General features: G+C 34.8%; 1 protein-coding gene across 2 annotated transcripts in view; it reads left to right on the plus strand.

Annotated features, from left to right (window-relative positions):
• PSMD14 (proteasome 26S subunit, non-ATPase 14) overlaps window positions 1-26,444 on the plus strand; it is a 104,028-nt gene that overhangs the window by 67,013 nt on the left and 10,571 nt on the right. For both annotated transcript variants that reach the window (XM_076005595.1, XM_012735707.2), the window contains 3 exons: window positions 10,401-10,508; window positions 14,013-14,087; window positions 17,154-17,279. In XM_076005595.1, the coding sequence (XP_075861710.1) occupies window positions 10,401-10,508; window positions 14,013-14,087; window positions 17,154-17,279 (309 nt within the window). The remainder of the gene's footprint in view (window positions 1-10,400; window positions 10,509-14,012; window positions 14,088-17,153; window positions 17,280-26,444) is intronic.

The raw sequence follows: 26,444 nt of genomic DNA on the forward strand, positions 1-26,444 counted from the left end.
GGTAATATATGTAGTGATTAGAGTGTGCACATGTCATATTAGGAGGTATACAATATCATACTTTTTTTTCTGAAGACTAAAATAATTGATACTTTAAAAGGATTAAGACTTAGCATGTTGGCCAGGCGCGGTGGCTCACGCCTGTAATCCTAGGTCTCTGGGAGGCTGAGGCGGGCAGATTGCTCGAGGTCAGGAGTTCGAAACCAGTCTGAGCAAGAGTGAGACCCCCGTCTCTACTATAAATAGAAAGAAATTAATTGGCCAACTAATATATACAAAAAATTAGCCAGGCATGGTGAGGCATGCCTGTAGTCCCAGCTACTTGGGAGGCTGAGGCAGGAGGATTGCTTGAGCCAGGAGTTTGAGGTTGCTGTGAGCTAGGCTGATGCCACGGCACTCACTCTAGCCTGGGCAACAAAGCGAGACTCTGTCTCAAAAAAAAAAAAAGACTTAGCATGTTTTAAAAAACAGAATGTGAATATTTCTGAAAATTTTGCTAAGAACAAATCTATAAATTAATTTCTAACTTGCTCATATTTGGGAAGATGATGGTAGTGACTACAAAAGAAATTGAGACTTTCTTTCTTACATTTTGTACATCCTTACTAATTTAGGAATAATTTTCTGATTCAGCTAATTTTTATTGAGCACTTACCATTTTCTAAGATATTTCGCTTGGGCATGCCAATGAAGAGGAAAATGAATATATTACTTTGAAATTCTGGCCTGTGAAGTGATTAATATATGCCAATTAGCCATTTTGTGGCTTTATTCATCTGTCCATGTGTTGTCTCCATTACAAGAGTGGGACCTCTTTGAGGGGAGAAAGAGTCTCATATCTTGGGATTTACATAGTGCTGGGAGAAAGTAGTTTCCTTATAAATGTTTATTAAATAAAATCAAGGAAGGAAGGAATGTGTGTCAGTGTGCAGCCATTACCAATTTTGTTTTTAGCTTTTATCAGATTTAGTAAGTAATTTTTATATATTATCAGTCATAGAGTCATTTGTTAAATGACTGAAACATAAGATAGACAACGTTGGTTAGCCAGTTTGCTCTTGGACCTTAACCTTGATAAACTTGAATCTTGTATAATCAGAGCTAGAGTTCAAGTTTAAAATGTTATTTGTCTTCTAATAGTAGTGAAAGACATTTAGCATAGCTATTATATTCATAAGATTCTTTTTTGAGGCCGGGCGCGGTGGCTCACGCCTGTAATCCTAGCTCTCTGGGAGGCCGAGGCGGGCGGATTGCTCAAGGTCAGGAGTTCAAAACCAGCCTGAGCAAGAGCGAGACCCTGTCTCTACTATAAATAGAAAGAAATCAGTTGGCCAACTAATATATATAGAAAAAATTAGCCGGGCATGGTGGCGCATGCCTGTAGTCCCAGCTACTGGGGAGGCTGAGGCAGAAGGATCGCTCGAGCCCAGGAGATTGAGGTTGCTGTGAGCTAGGCTAACGCCACGGCACTCACTCTAGCCTGGACAACAAAGCGAGACTCTTGTCTCAAAAAAAAAAAAAAAAAAAAAGATTCTTTTTTGGTCAATATCCCATAAGGATCAATTAGGACTGGATAGTCCTAATGCCAAATTGTACATACATACGCACACCCCTTTTCTTCATCTGGTTTTCCAGACTGAAAGAGAAAAATAGGAAATAGAACACATAAAAATTCTATTTCCATTCCTAATATAGCTCTGTGAGTATACCCTTCCAATTCTTGGAACAAGTTTAGTTACTGTATTATTTTTTGTTTGCTTCCTGTTTTTCACTCTTATTATCAGTTTGAAGTTTTATAACACTCTCAGATCTTGTGAAGATACCTAAAAAAATATTACAGGTACTAATGTGCCTATATTATTTCCTGATAGAAAAACTTAATATTTATAACATTTATTTAGCTGATAAAATCAGAAATTGTCAGCTAGGAATGTAGAAACAATTTCATGTTTAAAATTCTAAAAGCATGAATCTTATATAGAACTAATAGTTCTTAGTGGAGTTCTTTTAATCTAGACCTTCTATATTAATAATATAATCTCTGAGCTAATTTATTATGCTTTAGTACTTGCTGTGCTTTTCGAGTGATGTTAAGTGTACTTTAAATTAGTTTGAATCCAACTGTTTCAGTAAAAATACAGTAGTAAAACCCTTAAGACAATGTCCCATTATCTATAAGAATACTATAATACTTATTGCCTCTTTGGCTTCTCGAATACTTTTCCTTCCCTAGTAATCTAATTATCCCTGGTCATTCAGCAGACACTTGTTGATCACTACTGTGTGCCAGGCATACACTGGAGATATAGAGAAGAATAAGAGCTACTTCCTATGCTTACTGCCAGTTTTGTACCAGCAAACAGAAGCTATGACTTTGACTAAGAGGCCTTTCCAAAACCTATATATTTTAATTTTTAAAGATCACATTCTAGATAATTTGACAATTGTGAGGATATTTCTGGACCTGGGACTTAGTTTTGGCAGGTTTAGGTGTTGCTGTCATTGTGATTTCCTAAAGAAGGTAAAGTTGATTATGGTGGTCAATTTCCTTCAATCATAATTGATTCCTCAGTAGTTATTCTTAGGCTACTAGTAAGCTGATTAATAGATGCTTACTGCCATTTTTCACATTCCAAATAGCTGTACTATATGCAGTTTTTATTCCAAATTAAACACAAGTTTATGATGCTTGAGGTCAGTTTAGCATGCCATGGAAGAGTGTTTCATGAATTCACAATTGAGCAGTGAAAAGGAAATGAGAAGAATATATATTGTTAAAGCTAGTAGTTGGATTTTTTAAATAGATAATGGATATTTTTCTCTTTTTAAAGGAAAAATAAACATAAATTGTAACACTTTATATAAAATAGTAACCAAAAATGTTTTCTTGGAGTTTTTCATTTCAATAGGTATTTATTTTAAACCATATTTTGTGTGTCAGATATTCTCTTATGGAATGGATATTGTGATGAATAAAACACGAATGTTGCTCTTGAGTAACTGAATCTAATAGTAGTCTTTTCTTGCCTTTGTGTTAGGATAGCTGTTATGCCAAATAGCTTGGTCATGAAGAGTACTGGCTTTGGCATTCTGTATAAGTACAAATCATAATGGCATCACTTACTGATTGGGTCATCTCATTTAATTTAGTAAGACCTCTAAACCTCAATTTCCTGATCCATAAATTGATAATATTAATACCTATCTCTTGATTGTTGAGAGGATTAGGCAAGATAATCTCTGTATAGTATTTAATTAATAAACAAAATAAAAATACATGAAAGTGTGATACACAACAAAATAATTGAACTTTATATATTTTTCCTGCTAAAATGGCTTTGCCTATTGAGAGATAGTAGTTTGAAAGGTGTAATTTGCATTTTTCTTTAAAGGTAACAATACAGGACCAGCAATGTATCCCTTATTCCCCTCATTCACTTGCTCTACTGCCACACCAACATGGCTGAGCCCTAGTCTTTATTCTGTGGGGCCTTTTATTCTTTTACTTTATGTGGAATTTGTCAACAGGCATACCAACTGTATTGCTTTAGTTTGTCTACTAGAAAGGAATCTAAAGTCACTTGTGCATTTTATGTTGGCTGACTGAGTAGGCACCAGATAGAATTGGCACTCTTTAGTTGGTATCAGACCAGTCACCCATAGGTGATGGTCTCTTACATCTTAGTAGTAGTCCCCTGAAGACTTCAAATTTAAGTTCATCATATATAAGTCTAGAAACACCTATCATGCAGGTGTATAAAGATTTTGGGCATATTGAGTCATTTTTTAAAAAGAAATAACATTCAGCCGGGCGCGGTGGCTCACGCCTGTAATCCTAGCTCTCTGGGAGGCCGAGGCGGGTGGATTGCTCGAGGTCAGGAGTTCGAAACCAGCCTGAGCAAGAGCGAGACCCCGTCTCTACTATAAATAGAAAGAAATTAATTGGCCAACTAATATATACAAAAAATTAGCCGGGCATGGTGGCGCATGCCTGTAGTCCCAGCTACTCGGGAGGCTGAGGCAGGAGGATCGCTTGAGCCCAGGAGTTTGAGGTTGCTGTGAGCTAGGCTGACGCCACGGCACTCACTCTAGCCTGGGCAACAAAGCGAGACTCTGTCTCAAAAAAAAAAAAAAAAGAATAATAAAAGAAATAACATTCAATGTAACTATACACCCTTTATTTAGGAATTTTCCTAAGGAAATACATGTCTTAAAATGTCTCCCCCTAATTTTCTATTGATTTTTCATATGCCAGATATCTCTGGATGCCAAATTTATAATTATAATTTGATTTTGGGGTAACTTTTTTCTAACTTTAACATTATGTACAGAAACAGTACTCTGCTTTGTTAACTGTACCAGTTTTGGTTCTCCAGGGAGCAGATGCCAAAGTGAGATTAGACATGAAAGAGATTTATTGGGGGAGATACTCATGATGGATAAACAAGAGATCTTTCAGACAACAGTGCAGGTCTAACCCTATGAAAAGAGAAAGGGAAGATAAATTAGGTCGGAAGAGCAACAGACTACTACATAGTTCTGAGAATGTTTCAGCCAGGCTGATGGGGAGTCCTTCAGCCAGAGTGTCCTTCAGAGGAATCTCTTATTTGGTAGGAATTGTTGGGTTCTAGTATCACTGCTATGCTCAGTTGTTGGCTGGAAGCAGCCTGGGGAAGTATAACCCGGTGGAATGCCCAGTGGATCCAAAGGTGTAAAAGTTGGAGGTTGTGAGTCAGCCATGCTATCCACAGCAGGTTCTGTTGAAAGGTTAGAGCTAGCTGTACAACTCCATCACCACCACAGTTAATGACAATAGTGGCAGGTACACATGTATTTTTTATTTACTCTTATTACCAGCTCTGTGAGGTATTATTCATGAGCAAACAGAGAGATTGAGAGGCTAATTAACTTGCTTTTAGGTCCCTTAGCAAGTGATAGACCCAGAATTCTAACTTTAGGCAGGATTCTGACTTCACTGTGCTTGAAGCATTTAAACCAGTATACTCTACTGACTACATGCATATGCTGAAAAAAATTCTGCAAAACTTTTATTTTTATTATGACTTAAGTAAATTCTTTTCAAAATGTTTCGTAAATCTAAAAATGTCTAATTACCTTTTGCTATACTAGTTTCTAAGATCGATTTGTTTTCATTAAGGCATATATGTTCAAAACTTGTGGCTTTGCTCTTTGAATTTTGATGCATGTCTTCACTTGTCAAAAAAAAGTACATTATGCTAGTTACACCCCATCCCCCTTTTCTCCCAATATATTGAAGTTGTACTACAGATCTCTAGCTACAGTAAGCAATTCTCCGAGGATGAAGGAAGAAAATGTACATACACATAGGAATTTCTTTTCCAGAGCTAAAATTGACATTTTATAAATAATTTCCGTGTTGCAAACTTGAGACTAAGAAATCACAGCAATTCAGTGATATGCATTTGGCATGAGTCAGTTTTAGTTCTTAGTGCTTTTCATTGGAAATGGCATAAAAAGTAAGATTTCTCTGAATTTTTTATGCTGTGGGCTTACAAGAGACATAAGATGTTTTTCTCTTATAGATGTCTGGCAGTGCATGGCAGCAGAAGTAACGAAATGGTCACAAACCCCAGCAGTACTTCCCAGGTCACATGCACCCTTAATTTTTAAAGAATTTAGAAACAACCTAAGCAGTTGATAATAGGTCATTTCGAGGTGATAAAGGATATTTGATATAGGGTGTTGCTTTTCTTTCCACACCTATCATTTTTATAGTAATTTAGAGATTTACTTTATGTGGTGGTGGGTTTCTGTGTGTTAAAATATGTAACCTAACTGGCAACTGAGTTTTCGCTTTTTCTCTTTTTTTTTAGTATTTGACATTGATTTTGAGGTCTTAAAATTGTTGAAGCTTTACTTTTATTCCAATTCATCTTATATATATTATAGTGAGCTGACCTCTAAGGTTATGGAAGATTCAGATTGCTTAGGTTTTTTAAGCTCAAGAAAAATGAACGCATTATAAGTTCTTAAAACATTGGTCCTATTCTGTCTTAAATACTTTCTGTAGTCATTGGCTTCAATATAAGTACAATTGGAAATGCCCAAGGCAGCCATTATTTAAAAAGAGAGAAAAAGAGAGTATGAATTATAGTAATTACTCTCAGAAGTGTTTCTGCATTTTTCTTTGAAACACCTTTGTATTAAACTAATTTGAAGAGCTTTATTTAAAAAATAGCTTCATTTGAATGTAAAAATGGGGAACTATAGATTGGTGCTTTAGAAATTTAGTCTAATCTTGCAGTGACCTAGCAGTTGATATGAAAACATGAATTTAAAAATAGATAGCATATTGGATGAACTGTACCATACTCATGAAAGAAGCCAAGAAATTATGGATTAAATTGAATTTGAAAATTAGTGTTTTAAGTCCTAAACCAAATTAGTCATTGAAATGAAATGATAGGTCCTTGACCCTTGGGTGTGCTTGGAATAAATATGGAACTCAGTATTGTTTTAAAAACTATTTTGCTTTTATAATCTAAGACAGATGTACAAAAAACATGCAGTTTTTATTTTGTATTGGCAGCTTCCAAATATTTAGTATCTATTTCCAAGAGTTGCAATTAGTAAAGCAACCATGGTACTGAAATCTGCACATCCCACAAGCTAATTATATTTGCAAGGTCAGAGTGAATACATATTTTCAGAAAAATAAAGGGTTATATAAATATGTGTCTTCTACTTGGCTGTTATATCACAGTTTGTTGATCTGGAGTATAATGTGTACAATTCACAAATTTGTCTGATAACAGAAAGTGGTGTGTGATTGTGTTTATTTTACTAACCAGTATATTCACAGCAATCACTTCCAAATATCTCTCCAGTAAAGATGTGTTAATTACAAAACAGACAAGGTCTTCTATTATATTAAAGCTACTAACAAGAAGACAGCAGGAATCACACATGTAAATAGCATCATCAACCCCTATTTTAGTCCTCTGTTTTGATCTGTGAGTTGCGCATAGACCAAAGGTGCTATTAAAGACTGAGTGTATGAAATAGGCAGCATTATATGAACAAAATTTATTCAACAAGAAAACAGACCTTTAACATGAATTTAACAAGCCTGAGAAATTATAAACTATCATATGCTGCAGATTCATGCAGTGATAATAAACAAAAAAGGAAAGTAAGAGGTTTCCCTAAGCTAGCCAAACTGCTAATGGTTTTGTTATAAGCTGTCTACTGTTGCAGTGACCTCAGAAAAGTCTCAAGGCACTTGTACCAGAAAAAATTAAATGGTCAGGCTGGTGAATAGAGAGAGATTCAATGTGGTATGCAGAACTTCGGCATAGAAAGTCTAGCATCATATTCCTGAAAATATTCTTCAAGCTTTATCTTGGAGGTTTTTGTTATTACATATTAGGGCAGTAATTTTTGTACAAAGTTTTTTATTTAATACTGTTTGAGTTTATAAAGCAAACTGAACTAATTTAATGTATATATACTTCAAAATGAACTGTTTAGAAAATTCATAGCTCCAAAGAATTATTTCCCTTGTCCCTTGCACCCACCCATATCTTAATTAATGCTGGGGGCGGGGGTCTTTGTTCAGTAATGTGTGTCTAAAATTTCTGTTCTTAACCATGGAGTGACCATTTTGCTGTCATTCTGTTGCATCCTGCTGTAAATACACAAACATGGAGAAAGGCCTTCAGCTTATACACACCTCCAAGTGCTCACTAGGGCTTTTTCTTGAATCTTACTGTGGCATAATTAACACCTCCTTCACCCATTGCTCATTAGTACACTGGACATTAATGAGTCTATTTTGATAGGTTGCTCTAAAGGAGAAACCCACTTATTCTCACAGCACAAAAAGCAATTATAAAATTGTGCAGAAATTACAATATGGACTATATTGCCGTATTTATATTTTATTGCATACTAAATCTAATTTTGGTCTGCAGGTTGCTGAACATGTTAGTTTCCTTAAGACAGTTGCTATAGTGATGGCAGCAAATTCCTTTAATCTTAGTGTTAAGTAATCATTTTCTGTTGGCTATCATGTAGCTACTCAGGAATTGTCAATCTAAGCATGTCATTTTATTAAGTCCTTGAATTTTTCTCTTAATTTCTTAACAGAATTGAAAAAATTATTTCAGATTTGTTTTTAACAGATCATGATATCTATTTAACTGATACTTTAATTTCTTTTATGAAGTTTCACATCTACTTATAATATTCCAGGGAAATTAGTATAGAGACTTCTCTAGGTACATGTAGCTATCTGCTGTTTTAGTTTGGAAGCATTCAGTATAAAATAGTACAGGACTTTTGTCGTGATATACAATGAAATTTTCATAGTTTTATGGAAATATTTTTTCTATAATTGATTTTACTGAAATTTATAATGGAATCATAAAACAGTTGGACCAAAATGAATTAATAGGGTGGTATTTCTTATTCTGTATTTAAATTGTATACCTATCTGTCCAAATGATCGCTTCCCCTCTCTTTTACCCACATTTTAACTTGATCTTATTTTATGTGTTTTAGTACAAAATGTGAGAAATTTACTTCTGTATTTTTTAAGCAATTGTTTTAAGTTATTTATTAAAATATATGATTAAAGTATGTCTGATATTAGTACCTGTTTTTATTATTGCTTTATGGGAAAAAAATATTAGAAATTTAAGTATAAGCAACCTAGGCATATTTATTTATATATAAATGTAAAAGTCAAGTCTGGATTAAGGTTATTGTATAAAAAGAAAAAAGAATTTTCAGAAATCATTCATGTTATGGGGATACTTAATTTTGAGGCAAGAGGATTGACTCAGGGAAAATTTGAACTGTTCGAAATAAAAGCAAAGTTCTAAGCTGATATTTTAGGCCAACTGGAGTAGGCAGAGCCTTAGATTGATTTACTTGTCATAATGTTTTGGTCTAAATTTGTATTCTTTCTTATTGTCTTCAGACCCATCATGGTAGCCTTTTAGAAAGGGTGATTTTTTTTTTCTTTGTTTCTTTAAATCTTGTTCTTTAGCATATAGTATGTAATAATGCTTACCACAGATTTTTCAGATTTGATTAGATTTTAGTTGTCTTAACCTGAGAATAAATATTATTTTATGTTTCTTAGTATTCTTAAAAGATAATTGTATAAATGAGAACAAATCTAGTTGACAGTTGCTTTCAAAATGTTGATACATGTCAGTTGTTCAGCTCTTTTAAAGGCAAATCTAGGCCCTTCATAGTGGTTCATGCCTGTAATCATAGCACTTTGGGAGGCTGAGGTGGAAGGATTGCTTGAGGCTAGGAGTTTGAGAACAGCCTGAGCAACCTAGGGAGACTCTGTCTCAACAAAAAATTAGCCAGGTGTGATGGTGCATGCACCTGTAGTCTCAGTTATTTGGGAGTCTAAGACGAGAGGATCAGCAACCTAGATGACATAGTGAGACCTTGTCTCTTAAAAAAAAAAAAAAAGGCAAATCTACTATTACGTACTATATTATCTTGTTTTAAGATTGTTTTATGTGACAAATGTATTAAGTTAAATTTCCTTAATGAGGCAATCAGTCTCAAAGTCACATGGCTTTACATAAAACTTTATAATGTTTAAAAGCTTTAACAAATATGTGATTCTTGTTAATCTTTTAATATGTTAAGAGCTAACAGATGATATTGTATCATGGAAGAATTTGACTTTATTTTATACACACAAAAAGAAGATACCTATTATTATTTCTTTACTATGAATTTAGGAGCATATCATTCTATACCATATTCCTGGATTAAAGCATGGGTGACCTTGTTTTTCTTATATCGTGCCCCCCATGCTTGACAGTGGCTTGGACATTTAAGGCCATCAGACAAGGTATAAAGTCTTTCATAGTCACGAGAAGTAAAAGGTATCTGACTAGAAGAGAATATGTGGGCAAGTGCCTTGCTAGCTGTAATTTTGTTGTCATTTCAAGTTCTGTGGTGGTATAATTGATGTGACAGGCCTGGGCTTTAGATGTGGTCCCTTAACTTGTGCTCACTTTCAGTTTTAGTTTCTCTGTCATTCATTTTGATTAGGTAAAATTTAGGTGACAAACATATGCACACCAATGAAGGCTGTTTGGTGTAAGTTTAGTAATGACATATTTCAATAATAAAGATGCAAAGTTAATATTTTTCTTTCCTGCTTCATGAAAATTGCAGTAATTGGTGTCACCTTACATTACAAGATAGAGGGTGGTGTGCTGATGGCATAGTCAGCAGGAGGTTCTTTTTTATTAATATTATAATTAAATGATTTTCTGGAAATAGTCCAGAAACAGATGCAAGTTGATCATGCCTTGTCCACTGTTGCTTGGCATCATCACTTGCTTTTAAAAAAGAATTGACTTGACACCTTGTTTTTACAGGTTGTTATTGATGCCTTCAGATTGATCAATGCTAATATGATGGTCTTAGGACATGAACCAAGACAAACAACTTCAAATCTGGGTCACTTAAACAAGCCATCTATTCAGGTAATTCCTATATTTGATAATGTGTTAAAACTCGGTTTTACATGTTAAAAGCCAGGTATAATTAGTCATTTTAAGATCTAAATGTTAGCATTTTAATTTGCTTGCAATTTTTATTATGTCTTAAAAGAGAATTATGGAAATACTGTTACAAAAGTTAGATTTGCACATATGTGAATCAGTTTTTAATGGGTTATTTAAATTTTCCTACCGTGTTTTGAGGATACCATTTTGGGGAGCATAATAAATCCTTTACCTTCTGGCCTTGCATAACATTGTAGAAAAGGACCGATAGGAGTTTTTGGTGGAGGGCATTAGCTATCATCATCGATGGATAAGTAGGCATTTCTTATAGCAGGAAATAATGGGAAAATTGCTGTATATTTTAAGAGATATTCAGAAACAATTCTCAAATAGTACTTAAAATTTTCTACTTTTTAAAAAAAATCCTCACCTTTAAAAAAAAGTCCTGTAAAACATATCTATATATTACCGTTGATGAGAGTTTGTATCCTGTTCTTTCTAGTGATATTAACCACCATTATTGAAGTTATTGATATTCAGATACTTAATAGTCTCTTGAGTGATTAATGTTTTTTCTTTGTATCATTCACATGTCTTGTTTTTATACATACCTTTATTGTTTCAAAAAGTATTTTAAATTTGTTTTTAAATGTACCACTGGCTTTGTCTACTAGTTAATTACTTCTCTGAAGATTAATTAAAGGACAGAAATACCATGTTTGGTTAAATAGAAGACAGACAAAGACTTTATAGTACCTATTGCTTCCCCTCTTCTGAAACTTTGCTCAGTCATAAGGTTGTCTTTGGGGAGTTGTGGCTTTGTCAGTTAACTGTGGTTAAGCCTTGGTTATACTTTGATGACTATACTTTCAAATGCTTAATTTTACAGCAGTCACTCATCTGAATCTTTATCAAAGTGAAATGTTTTGTTTCAAAGGATTCAGGTGTGTTGCTTTTGAAAAAATTTTTACAAGTCAGGGAAAACTGCAAAGTATAATGAGTATGAAATAAGCTACCAGTGATTTTGATTGGATATAGACAAGCCTCTACTTGCATGTTCCAAGAGAATATATTACTGGACCTGTTTAGCCTGTGATAATGACCTTTCTTATAAACCCCCATAGCATCATACTACTTCATTATTTTTTGCAAAAGGTTAAGTAGCATCTCACAATCCAAGATCATTGTGATTACTAGATGGTATGTTTCTGCCAGAAGTTTTTAGTAATTGCAAGTCACCAGCCACCTGTTGCAGATTTCATTTTTTAAATTAAAACAGTGCTTTTTAACCTTAAAAATTGAATATAATCGATACTAAAATCTGTTTCTTTCGACATCACTCTAGTTTATATTTTTTAATCCTACCTCATAGTCTGTAATTTAAGGTAGACCTTATGAGGCAGGTTTCAAACCTAAGTAAACAATTTGTGTAAGTAACTGCTACATCATTATTTTTCCTTTCATTTTAGTTTGCTTTGCTTTCCAATTAGAATCTGTAAATATATTTATTTCACAGTTTATATAGCGCCCATCAGAATGACATCTATCTGAGTGCTTTATAGTTTTAAGATAATTTTAATACAAAAACACAAAATGGGATCAAGCCAAAATGTGATAGAACAAAGCCACACCTTAAAACACTTTCTTATTTTTCTAAAACAAGCTAGAAAGAAAGCAACTCAGAAGAGCTTGAAGTGAAAGGTAATATCCATAATAGAATTTTATTGTATTTTAACAGAGTATTTAATTCAGGGATCAGAAGGCTTCCAGAAATGCCATGCCTTTTATTTTGAAGGGGAAGTTAGTTAGCTGTTGTTAAGAGGGGCCTTGCTCTTAAACTAACTTTCAAGTAGTAGAGATAGAAGCTTGACAGCAGCCATCAGCACACACACGTGCTGGTGGTCACTGATTTCTTTACTGTTGTACTTAAAGTAATAAAGAAAAAAATATGATTACATTATAGACTACTATTTAATAATTTGAGGATGGATGGCTGGGTGTGGTGGCTCACGCCTGTAATCCTAGTACTTTTGTAGGCCAAGAAAGGAGGGCTGCTTGAGCTCAAGAGTTCAAGACCAGCCTGAGCAAGAGTAAGATACCATCTCTACAGAAAATAGAAAAATTAGCTGAGTGTGGTGGTGCACACCTGTAGTCCCAGCTACTTGGGAGGCTGAGGTAGGGGATCACTTTAGTCCAGGAGTTTGAGGTTGCAGTGAGCTGTAATGATGACACTGTACTCTTGCCCAGGCAACAGAGTGAGACTCTGTCTCCAGAAAAAAAAAAATTAAAAATAATTTGGGGAAAGTACGAAATATGTTAAGTAAGAAAAAGATTATAAAATAAGATTTACAAGTTCTCCGTTTTGTAAATATGTATTTTATAAACTGTACCTATATTTTTACACCAAGATATTAGTATCGATTACCTTTAGGTGGTAGAATTATGTAATTTTTTTTTTCTTATAGCTATTTATTAAACTTTTTACAATGAAACATAAGTTGCTTTTAGAAAATGTTAATTTTAGGTCAGGTGTGATTGCTTGAGCCCAGGAGTTCGAGACCAGCCTGGGCAACATAGGAAGACCCTGTCTCTAATAAAAAAAGGAGGAGGAGGAGGAGGGAGGGAAGAAAGGAAGGAAGAGAAAGAAAGGAAAAGAAAAATTAGCTGGGTGTGGTGTTATGCATCTATAGTCCTAGCTATTTGGAAGACTGAGGCTGAAGGATCCCTTGAGCCCAGGGATTCAAGGCTATAGTGAGCTATGATTGCGTTATTACACTCTATCTAGCCTGGGTGACAGAGTGCGACCCTGTCTCTTTAAAAAGAAATGTTATTTTTAAAGCACTAATGACAATGTTGAAGTAGTAATAGACTAAAGTTACAGGCCTGGTGCGGTGGCTCACGCCTGTAATCCTAACTCTCTAGGAGGCCTAGGCGGGTGGATTGCTCGAGGTCAGGAGTTCAAAACCAGCCTGAGCAAGAGCGAGACCCCGTCTCTACTATAAATAGAAAGAAATTCATTGGCCAGCTGATATATATATAAAAAATTAGCTGGGCATGGTGGCACATGCCTGTAGTCCCAGCTACTCAGGAGGCTGAGGCAGTAGGATCGCTTGAGCCCAGGAGTTTAAGGTTGCTGTGAGCTAGGCTGATGCCATGGCACTCACTCTAGCCTGGACAACAAAGTGAGACTCTGTCTCAAAAAAAAAAAAATAGACAAAAGTTTATTTTCACTTTCAGGTTTTATATAAGAGAAGCCATTAATAATCCTGGGAGGGGGGGAAGAGTAATGCCTATGCTATATGCTTTTATATTAATATATGAGACTTTATATTAATTTGTACTTGGAACAAACCTACCTACCTTCCTCCCTCCCTCCCTTCTCTAAACAGGTATACAGAATATGTCAACAATTTCAAACTTTTGTATTTATTTTATCAGATGAAAAATATTAATTTATCCTTTTAAAATCATTTATCTATATAGGCATTAATTCATGGACTAAACAGACATTATTACTCCATTACTATTAACTATCGGAAAAATGAACTGGAACAGAAGGTAAGTTTAAATTTTTATCTTGAAGAAGGGAAATCTTTTTCAAATCATTTTCTGGTATATGATTCAAATTAGAATTGTTGACCTCTTTAGATGTTTCCAAATATTTTCCCATTCTTGATGAATTGCTGCATAAAAATAAAGGAGTTCTTTTTGGACATATTGAAAGATACATTTTACCATATAGTAGATGCTAAAGTGGAAGAGGAGGTAGGAAATAAACATTCCAGTTTGGTTTTATGGTAAATCATAAAAATATTTCTCTTCGTTCTGTGATTTTTCTGATTAATTTTTCTTCTCCAATGAAATGCCTTTTTATAATTACTAAATTTGAGAGGAATAAATTAAATTGCAGATAGTACTTTTTAAAAACATACCTAGGTAAACTTGGGCAAACTACCCTAGGGTAAACTAAAGGTGAGTCAAAGGTAAACAATTTTGTGTTTTCACATATTTTGAACTAGGTTTTTATCCCTTTTCATACCAATTTTCAAATTTGATTACTTTTTAACATTACTAGTATTTTAGTACATTAGCATTCTTTTTTTTGTTTCTACTCTTTTAGGATTATTTCTAGTACAGTTTTTTCTTTCAACTAATTCCAAATATTTAACTCTGTTGTTTTTTGAAATTACAGTCTGAACTACTTTTCCCCTCTTTGCTATCACAATTAGTCATCCACCAGATTAGCTTCTTGTATTTCTTTGGGAAGGACTTTTTAATTTTTTTTTTTTTTAAAAGAACATTACGTTTACTGTTGATAGCCAGTTTGGGTTATTGAGTCCACTCTCAAGTATGAAAGTGATAAGTAATCAGTAAAAAATAAGACCATTCTTACTTTGAAACTGTCTCTCACACAGTAGCCTAAGAAAAGGGGATTCTGGTGTATGGCAAGCAGAGTAAGTTGAGCCCTCTAAACCTGCCTTTAACCAGATCACTTCCATTTGAATCTAATTTCCATATTGGGGGAGGATGTGCAATATGATTTTCTTTGAAAGAAAAATTCTATTTTTGTTTTTTTAAGTTTGATAAACCTCTGTTTTAAAAGGTCAAAGCCACCTATAAACTCATCTGAAGGGCCCAGGTACTTGAGCATAGTGATGAATGAGGGGAGCAGGAGAACCTCTTGAAGCTCCTTCTAATTGCTATTTATATCCCAAAGTTTATTTCTGCCGTGATAAATTTAGTTAATTGCTTGAAGTACATTTACAACACTTATTTTTAATTTTACATAAAATGAGTTCAGGCTGTGAAAAAGGGCACTTCTCAGGTACAAACTGAAAATTCATTTAGATAAATATTTTATCAGTCATAACTGACATCCATCTATTTGGAAATATCCACCTAACTGCATCAGTTTTCCTTTTTATGGGGACTGGGGGAAGGTATCTCATAAACTTAGCCATTATCCTTGGTATTAAAAACATACATAAAAATATTAATTAATGTTATGCTTCTGTTCTTAATAGTTAATTGAGCTGCATTCTCAGTAACAGAAGCCCTGCCTTTACTCTTATTCAGCCAACCTGTATACTTAACCCCAAGCCTTACTTAAGGGTTCCAACGGAATCCTTGCCCAGGCATGGTAAGGAATATCCTGCTGCTCCTCGGAACTTTCATTGTTTGCTTTTGGTGTGGTAGGGAAATCCAATTCTCAATACTTAATTATAGGTAGCTTTATAGCGTAGGTAGTTGCAGCTTCCCCAAGGGTCTATCTTCTAGAATAGTATCAGTGGAAAAGTTGGGAAGCAATCAAATTGAAGTCACCTGTCTAAGGTTTTTCTAATTTTTTGACATACTATTGCCCCTGGAGCCATAGAGAGGGTCTGGGGGAATTCTTGACCCTGGGGCCATAGGAAGGGAAATGGGGGAGCTTTTGTGTCTTGAAAAACCTCATAGGTGATTTTGACATGCAGGCTGATTTTCCACTATAAGAAACAAGTAGGGTAATTTTTCTAAACTGAACCCATATACTTCCAAGTACAACTTTACATTCTCATGTCTGAGGGATCTCATTTAAAGTATACTGGTTTTAATGACAAAACAACAACAGTCATTTTGTAGCCCCCATTTTTTTTCACATTTAATAATTTTGTTAATCATCATCAGAAAAAAAAAAATCAATTATAGTCCTCACTTGAAGAAAATTTGTAGAGTAAGACTAGGAGAAACAGTCCTAAGATTATAAACTTGAAAACTTATGAACTTCCAAGAATAGGTACTCAGAACTCTGAGTCCAATTTGAGAAATTTTGAACTAAGGTGTTTAGTTTCATGATAACTAACTAATATAGGACCCTATATTAACTAATATAGGACCCCAATTTGCTGATGTGATTGCTTAGCTAAATGAAGTCTTTGCTTTACTTCCCAGCTTCATGGCTTTTCATTCTGACAGTAAAGAAGTTTTAAGTTTTTAAATTATAGAGGGAATATTAGAATTTGAAGGAAACTTTGAGATTGTCTGATACAAGCCCTTAAATCATAGATAAATTGAGGCTCAGAGTGTCACAAGGTCACTCAATAAATAGGGCATTTGCCATCTAATCTTGACATTTGAAACCTAGGCTATATGAAAAATCAGAGATCCTTTGTGTGACATAAGAGTTTAATTAATTTATGCAACAGATATTTATTGAGTGCTATCATTAGATATTGTTCTAGAATCTAGATCCTGGTGATCTTGAAATAAACAGGCTAAAGTCCCTGCCCTCTTGATTTCCCCTTTAGTGGGACAGAAATGGAATAAACAGGTTAAGAAAAAAAGACTTGTTTAAGATAAGGCATCTATCTCTAAGGAAGAGAGGAAAGTGAGTCATGCAAAGATGAGAATAGCCTTCTAGGTAGAAGGACAGCAAATACAAAGGCCATGGGCTGGGAGCACGCCTTAGGTTAGGTTATATTATTAGTAATATAAATTTAGGAGAATTCTAATTGGAGTTTATTTAAATTAATAAAATTAAATTTAAATTCATTAATTCCAAAAGCTTTTTGTGAAGTTTTTCTCAAGACAAGTGAAGGGAATATCCTTACGGCACAAAAAGAATTACTTTTTCTTTGTATTTTTTAGATGTTGCTAAATTTGCACAAGAAGAGTTGGATGGAAGGTTTGACACTTCAGGACTACAGTGAACATTGTAAACACAATGAATCAGTGGTAAAAGAGATGTTGGAATTAGCCAAGAATTATAATAAGGTAAAAGTTGCTTCCAACATTTGTTTTTTTATAATCATTGGAATATGTATGATTAGATGCCAAGTGTATAAATATAAATAATTAAACATAGGCCTGTTTTGTAAATCAGATGATGAATATTTGCATTACAGTCCATTCAATCTCTTGCAACTATTCATCTCTGCTGTTGTAGTGCAAAAACAGCCATAGACAATATGTGAAGGAATAAATGTGTCTGGGTTCTATTGAAATAGGCAGCTGGCCACATTTGGCCCATGGGCTGAGTTTGCCAACCCCTGTTGTAGACCATGTAATACAACTGAACATTTGAAATCTCTTCATTTTTCAGGGGACTTTTTTTGGAAGGGAAGGGGAGTATAGGGAGGTATAGACAATAATAACAGCATTTTTTACTTGCTATGTATAATTTATTTTATGAACATTTCAGTTTTTCATTTAATAATTATTTATTGAAAATCTGTATGCCATGATGCACCAGGGATATGGTAAAAAAACAAGACATACAAGGTTCCTGTCTTCAAGGAACTTCCTTTCTGGTATAGGAAACAGAAGATAAACAAATAAACACAACATAATATGTTTTGATTAGTGCTATGAAAAAATAAACAGGGTGATGTAAAGAAGAGTAAGTAGGGAAGATCACTTTATATGAGAATGTTAAAATAGTCATGTTTTGCAAAATCTCCTGAAAATGTTTATTGTGTGCTAAAATGTATATGGCCATGATAATATTTTCATTCATAGATTTATGTTCTTTTTACAATTCTGAAATTACAAAAAAAATTAAAATAGGATAAAAGGTATCTTCCATTTTGTGTTAGTTAAGTAGGATTGCCATAGCAAACTACCATAAAGTGGGGGGCTTAAAATAACAGAAATTTATTCTTTTATAGTTCTGGAGGCTAGAAGTCCAAATTCAAGGTGTTAGCTGGGCTATGCTCCCTCTGAAGCCTATAGGATTCTTCCTTATCTTTTCCAGCTTCTGGTAATCACGAGCATTCTCTGGCTTGAGAGCAGCATAACTCCAATCTTTTACTGGTTAGGATTTCAGCATATCTTTTGGGGACACAGTTCAACCCATAATATATATTTTCCAACTTTTGAGACCAAAACCTACATAAAATATAGGGTTTACATTTTGACCTAGTACATACAAATGTGTGCATATGTGTATATAATTGCAACTAGAAGTCTTATAAAACAATATTTACCCTATTACATGTGATATAGTCTATTTTCTTTCTCATTTGAGTCTTTTTTGTTTTAGTTTTATATATACACAGTCACATATATGCATAGATTGAAAACCCACTAATGGGTTGAAAACCTGCAATTTGAAAAAACACATTTACACATTATACAGTGTTAGGTTTACAAATATTTGTTGAATGTCTCTTGTGCAATTTGCAGTAGAAAATAGAGATCCTTGTTTCATTTATAGAAACATGGGAACAGTTAGCTAAGGTAACCAGAGCACTTGGCAAAAATTTGTCTGTTCCATAACAGGTTAATATTCAAATTGTCCAGACTAGCTATATCAGCATCATCTAGGATCTTGCTAGAAATGCAGTCGCTCAGACCTGCTGACTCAGAGTTTATATTTTAAGAAGATTTCTAGGAGATTTATATGCCCTTAAAGTTAGACAGTAGAGACACACTGCCATAGAGAAGCCCATGTGAAGTCCTATAGGAGTTCAGATGCTCTGACTTTCAGCTGAGCAAGACCCATTGTCTTAGAGCAGCAGTCCTCAACTGTTTTGGCACCAGGGACTGGTTTCATGGAAGACAATTTTTTCACGGACGGGGTGGAGGACAGGGGTGGTTTGGGGATTATTCAAGCACATTATGTCTACTGGGCACTTTATTTCTATTGTTATTTTATTGTAATATATAATGAAATAATTATACAACTCACCAAAATGCAGAATCAGCGGGAGCCCTAAGGTAGTTTTCCTGCAACTAGACAGTCCCATCTGGGGGTGATAGGAGACAGTGACACCCAAAGTGTGTTGCTTGTCCAGTCTACTCTATAATCTCATTTTGGTTGTTGTCACTGTAGAAAGCCCTGCTTCACAAAGATAGGATGTCGGAAGTGGAAGTAGGCTTTTCAGTGCTTTTGTAGCAATCTTAGGATATTCCACCTTGACTTTAATGCAGGACGTATATTTGAAGTTGTCTCAGACACACTTTAAGGCCACTGTCATTTGTGATCTCAAGCAGTTTATCCTCTTTCAGCATGGACAAAGTCAGTTCACCTGGCTTATTCACAAATGGGTCATAAAATTCATTTTTTTCCCAGTTTGGGGGTCTTTTGTGGTTGGGAAATAAAGCTCAAACTCTTTTGAAAGCTGATATAGGTGATCACGCACTAGCTGGGAGAAAGAAAGTCCTGGCTTATTAGCCTCTTTCAAAATCTCTGCTAATGTTTGAAACATGTCAAAAATCCCAGTATTCATTCATCGCCCCCATAATTCCAGTTTGGCTTTGAATGCAGCCACTTTATCTGACGACTTGAACACAGTTGTCGTTCTCCCCTGAAGTGACAGATTGAGTTCGTTGAGCAAGTTGAATATGACACACAAGTAAGCAAGTTTTGCGACCCATTCTGTGTCACTGAAATGTGCTGAAATCTGCCAGTGGTGACTGTTTTTCTAAAAGAAATATCTGGAGTGGCTCTCGTAACTCAGAAACTCTGACCAATGATCTACCTTTAGAAAGAGAAGACGTGTGTGTATGTATACTGTGCGTCCATCTTCTCACAGAGTTGCGCGAACAGACTGAGTTAATGCATGTGCTTTAATGTGGTTGATAATTGTAATCACATCCTGCAAAACATTGTTTAGTTCAGGTGACATTTTCAGCTAACCAGCATTTCTCTGTTGATGACACGGTACATAAACTCACATTCAGAAGTGACCTTCATTTGATCCAAGTAGTGAAACCAGAAAGCTGTCCAGTCATGGCAGCTTCTTCATCCATGCATATACCAACACAAAATGACCAGTTTTCCTGATATGTAATCATTCAAAGACTTGAATATTGAATAGTTCTGCAGCTGTGTTGTTGGCTGGCAAAAAAAGTGCACATAATATATCTTTATGCACATCCTCCTGAAAAATATATCACATCAAACATTGTTTCCTTGTTGTCAACATTGATAGAATCGTCAACCTGAATTGCATATCATGGTGACTCATTAATCTTGTCTAACAATTATGCCTCAGTATTCTCTGCTGTTTTATCAATTTGTCTAGTTATGGTGCTAGCTGAAAGAGGAATACATGGCACCTTTTGAACTGCAGCCTCTCCTAAAAGTTCACAGCAACTGTCTTTAGCCGCAGGCAGGATCAACTCTTTACCAATAGTAAAAGGCTTCTTAGCTTTAGCAATGCAGTTAGCCACTAAGAATGATGCTCTCAGTGCAGACGTATTGGATGAAGTGGTGGCCTTCAATAATTGCCTCTGTTCTTTGTGTTCACGGTTTTTTCTTCTGAAAAATCCCAAAGGCTTGTCTTTTAATGCAGGGTGCTTGGTCTCTCTGTGGTGAAACAGTTTTGAAGGTTTCATGGCTTTTTGTATAGCCGGTTGCTACATACACAAAATGGGCTTGGAGAATGTGAATCACCTTTTGCAATGACTCTACAATTTAAGTAGAACTTTTGGTATTTTCTTTTAAATGCAGCTTTCATTTTGTTGGCAGTCTTAGAGTCTTCTTTCTCATCATTGGGTCTTTCTCCCTTTTCAGTGAAGCTTTACAGTTCATTTTTGCTAGGGTTAGCTTGTGGACTTACTAAAACTGTGACTGAAACAAGTGCAAAATATGGGAAAAGGTGCAGGTGGTAAATAAAATAATGGGCGGGTCATGCGTGGACTAAAATAAGTATCAGATTCTGACTTAAAGCCTGCTACCAGATGCAACTGTACAATTAAAGTACATCAACTCACTTGCCACTATAAAGCCTGCCACTGGATGCAGCTTAATTGTCACTCGCCCCTCAATGATAGGGTTTTTTTGTTGTTTTTTTTTTGAGACAGAGTCTCACTTTGTTGCTAGAGTGAGTGCCGTGGCATCACATCGTTCACAGCAACCTCAAATTCCTGGGCTCAAGCAATCCTGCTGCCTCTGCCTCCCAAGTAGCTGGGACTACAGGCATGCGCCACCATGCCCGGCTAATTTTTTCTATATATATTAGTTGGCCAATTAATTTGTTTCTATTTATAGTAGAGACGGGGTCTCGCTCTTGGTCAGGCTGGTTTCGAACTCCTGACCTCGTGCAGTCCGTCTGCCTCGGCCTCCCAGAGTGCTAGGATTAGAGGTGTGAGCCACTGCGCCCTGCCAACGATAGGGTTTTGATATGATTCTGCAAACAATTGATTTATTATGGTCTCTGTGCAGTCAAACCTCTCTGCTAATGATAATCTGTATTTGCAGACACTCCTCAGCACTAGCATCACCGCCTCAGCTCCACCTCAGATCATTAGGCGTTAGAGTCTCATAGGGAGCGCATGTGCCATTTATAGTAGGGTTTGCACTCCTATAACAATTTAATGCCAAGGCTGATCTGACAGGAGGCGGAGCTCAGGCAGTGATGTGAGTGATGGGGAGTGGCTATAAATACAGATAAAGCTTTGCTCGCTTGCCTGCCTCTCTCACCTGCTGTGTGGCCTGGTTCCTAACAGGCCATGGACGAGTATTGGTCTGCAGTCCCGGGGGTTGGGGGCCAGAGTCTTAGAGAATAACAATATGTGAACTAGACCTTAAAACATGAGTAAGATTTAAACATACAGAGGAATATTAGTCTAGGCAAAAGAAACATCATGGTTAAAGGCTAGGAGTTGGAAAAGTCATAGAACAGATCTCACAATCCCACTCCTGGGTATACATCCAAAGGAAATGAAATCAGTATGTTGAAAAAATATCTTGCACTCCCATGTTCACTGGAGTATTATTCACAATAGACAAAATATGGAGTCAACCTAAGTGTTAATCAACAGATGAATGGATAAAGAAAATGTGATGTGTATATATTATATGTATAATGGAATACTATTCAGCCTTTAAAAAGAAAGCAGTCCTGTCATTTACCACATGGGTGAACCTGGAGGACATTATGTTACATGAAATAAGCCAGGCACACAAAGACAAATATCACACTATCTCACTTATATGTGGAATCTGAACAAGTTGAACTTGTAGAAGTAGAGAGCAGAATTGTGGTTACCAAGGCCATGTGGAGGTGGGGAGGGGCAGGTTGGGGAGTTGGGAGAAAAAAAGGCATAGGACATGTTTAGAAAACAAGGTGGTTGGCTATACTACATGAAAGTCCATAGTGGGGATGGGGAATTAAGTTTTAAAAAGTTTTTAAAGTCAAGTAACAGGACTTGGAATATCAGGATAAGAGTTATTTTTGATCACAGGCATTGCTATGCCTAGAACCTGACTTCAGAAACATAATTTCACAACAGCATAGAAGAAGGAAGAATGCCGTACGAAGAGATTTGAAATGGAGATCCTATTTAAGAGGTGCTTGCTATTACCCAAACAAAAGGTACTTAAGTGTCTGGATTACTGTAGCAGCAGTGGAAATGGAGGTACCAATAGGCAAGTAAATAAAGTGTGACACTGGTTAGATAGGTCAAAGAAGAAGGAGGAATCAAAGATGAATTCAAGGTTTCCTGCCTAGGTGAATAAAAGTATATTGGTACCATTAGCATTTCTAATTTAGGGAGAAGTAGTAGGACTGAGGAAGGAGATAAAAGAGTTTTTTAGTGGTATCAAAAATTAATGGTAAGGGCTAGAGATCAAGATTTCAGGGTCATTGTTAAGATTGATATTGGTTGTTAACAACAAAAAGTAATATTTCCCTTTTTAAAATAAATACATCTTATGAAAAAATTTTATTTAAGAGACGGTATATAAAATTTGCCAAGTGTAGCAACAAGTCTTTTGAGTGAATCAAGCTTTGAAATAAAGCTGTATGGGCCCATGCAAACTAAATTCCTATAGAATTAGATTTGACTTTGAAGAGTATACCCTGATTATAGTGTTTTAACTGGAAATCCCTATTTGGTGCTAGATGATAGGGAAAATATTTTTAATCTTTCTAGTATATGTTTTCATGATGTGGAGATTAAATAAACAGTTTATCATATTTAAAATAATTAACATTTTATAAATAAAAAAGTTATGACTTGTTATTATTCAGCAGACTGTAGAAATGGTTTTCATTTCTCTGTAACATTACATGTGTAAGTAAATTCATATTGATACTACTGCCAGGAAATAACCTATTTATGGTTACTGCTGCCCATCCACAGAAGTTTTTCCTACTTTACAGTTTTAAAAAATCTCTGTAGTACTCAAAAACTTGTAAGATTTGGTTATAAAATGAAAACAATGTGTAAGCTGTGATATGAAAGAGTCCAAATTTGGGAATGTAATTCCCTCTGTGATTGAAAGAAATACAGTGGATTTTTTTAGTAACACTTAAAATATAAAAAGAAAGGCCCAAGCCACCAATTCTTCATAGTATTCTTTTTAATTGGTTGGTGTTTTAAACTAAGGTAATTACTGTTAGGTGCCACTTAGATGCTAATGTGAAAGAAGGTTAGAAAATAATTAAATTCCTATGTCCCACGTTTTCAATTTCAAGTCTGAATTCTACATAGAAATTTTGCCTGATTATTATTAGTCATTTGATTGTTCTAATTACTGAACTACAACACCCACAGTTTTGTTATTTCCAAATCTCCTAATTTATTCATGCCAACATGTATCTGCTATTTTTTTTTTAATTTTGGTAATATTGGGTTACATATTTGTAATGAATGTACAGGGGAAAAATGAATTGTAAAAGATAATTTAAGAATAGCATAGAAACAAAAATTTGCCTTGTTTTCAAGCACGTAGCTCTATAAATTCTGAGATCTGACAATTTACTTTTCAGGTGGAAATATTGACCTACTTATTAATCTGAAAGAAAGTTTGGATATTTCTTTTATGTGCTTACATAAAAATATGTACATATACCATTACATTTGGTTTACTACAGTAGTTGTATTAAATAGTAAACTCTCCCTTTTTTGCTACTACCACAATTAAGATTAAAAAACCAAAAGATATACATATTGGGGAAAACAGGCCAGATTATTCATTATTTGAACATGATAGGATATGTTTGCAATCAAACACAGAAATCCAAGAGAACAAACTAGAAAACTATTCGAACTGTTATAATCAAGAATTATGTAGGTGGTAACCACAGTTACGTAGGCTGGAAGCAGTTGAAAAATATAATAGGCAAATCAGTTCACAATAGCACCTAAAATTATAAAATATTCAGGAATAACTGTCACAAGAAATTTAAATATATATGGCTTATGTGAAGAAAATGAATAGCATTTGTGGAATAGAGACATACCATGTTTCCAAATGGGAAGACTCAATCTTGTAAAGCTGCTTTGAAGCTTCTTAAATGTTACTATAATTCTAGTTAAGAATATCAATGTGACCTTTTAAAAATTTGATAAATTGACAATAAAGTTTATCTTTAATACAAATGATAACATTTATTGAGTGCTTGTTAGGAGTCAGAGTGGGAGAACATATTTGTACCTGTAACACAGAGCTAGTACCCAAAAATGTATAATATCCAAAGAATTCCTATACATTTTTAAAAAATAAGAATAAAGTGAGCAAAAAAAGTTCGCTGAAGAAAAAGACAAATTCCATATAAACATAAAAAAGTTTCAACCTTATTAAGTAGTCAAAGGAAAAAGTTAAGAAAAATTTTTTTTTCGTTTTAAATTAAAACAAAAGTTTTAGGAAAATGTATCACTAGAGGGAAAGTAATTGATATAACATTTTTGGAGGCTTTCTTTTAATTTCAAATGCATATAACTCTTTAACATGTTTTCTTTTAAGGACTTATTATGAAAAATAAAATTCCACAAGAACTAACTTAGAGAAATACCGGCAACCTGCTATTAGTTATAAAACATTAAATTGTATAACAAAATTAAAATTTTCTACCATGTTACCATCCCTCCCTTTTTTAAAGTACCTCACATATGTGTCAACATATTGTGTTGGTAACAGTGTCACCTCCAAGTTGGGAAGTAGGGGAATTCTATATGTAACTCCTGAATTATTTTCAGTTTTTGCATTAAGCAAGTTGGCAAATGTTACTTATATCTAAGGTTGTGTTCGCTTAAAATAACAATGGCTTAAACAAGATAGAAAGGTATGTCTCTTATTCGTCAAGGACAATATGAAACATCAAAGTCATCAGAGACCCAGGTTCCTTCTATTTATCTGCTCTGGTTTCCTTGTATTAGCTTCTATCCTTTAGGTCATCTCATGATGATTCGGGATGATTGTTAGAGCTTGAGCCATCCCATCTAAGTTTCATGCAACAGGAAGAGAAGGGCAAAAAGGGGATATATCAGTTCCTTTTCAGGATCCTTTCCATCACTTCTCATTACAATTGACCCTCAAACAAACAGGTTTAAACTGCATGGGTACACTTAGACGTAAATTTTTTTAAATAAATATATTGGAACATTTTTTGGACATTTGCAACAATTTGAAAAAACTTGCAGATGAACCAAGTAGCCTACCATAAAACAGGGGTAGGTACAGGTCCCATCATTTACCACTGTAAAATATATACTATTATAAAAAGTTAAAATGTTATTAAAACTTACACAAACTTACAGATTGTGCATGGTGCCATTCACAGTTAAGAGAAATATAAACAAACACAAAGATTCAGTATTAAATTATAACTACATAAAGTTAACTGTATATATAGTACTACTATAATAATTTCATAGCCACTTCCTGTTGCTATTAGGATGAGCTCAAGTGTTACAAGTATCCACTTAAAACACCATATGATGCTAATCATCTCTGCATGAGCAGTTCATCTCTCCAGTAAATTGCATATCACAGTAACAAGTGATCTCTTGTGGTTCTAGTGTGTTTTTCAATGTGTTTAGAGCAATACTATAAACCTTGAATAACACCATGGGACTCATGAAGTGCCACTAGTGATGTTGGAAGTGCTTTCAAGAAGCAGGGAAAAGTCATGACATGACAAGAAAAAGTTGAATTGCTTGATATATACTGTCGATTGAGGTCTTCAGCTGTGGTTGCTCACTATT

This window comes from Microcebus murinus, chromosome 8 (genome assembly GCF_040939455.1).
Source record: "Microcebus murinus isolate Inina chromosome 8, M.murinus_Inina_mat1.0, whole genome shotgun sequence".
Lineage (NCBI taxonomy): Eukaryota > Metazoa > Chordata > Mammalia > Primates > Cheirogaleidae > Microcebus > Microcebus murinus.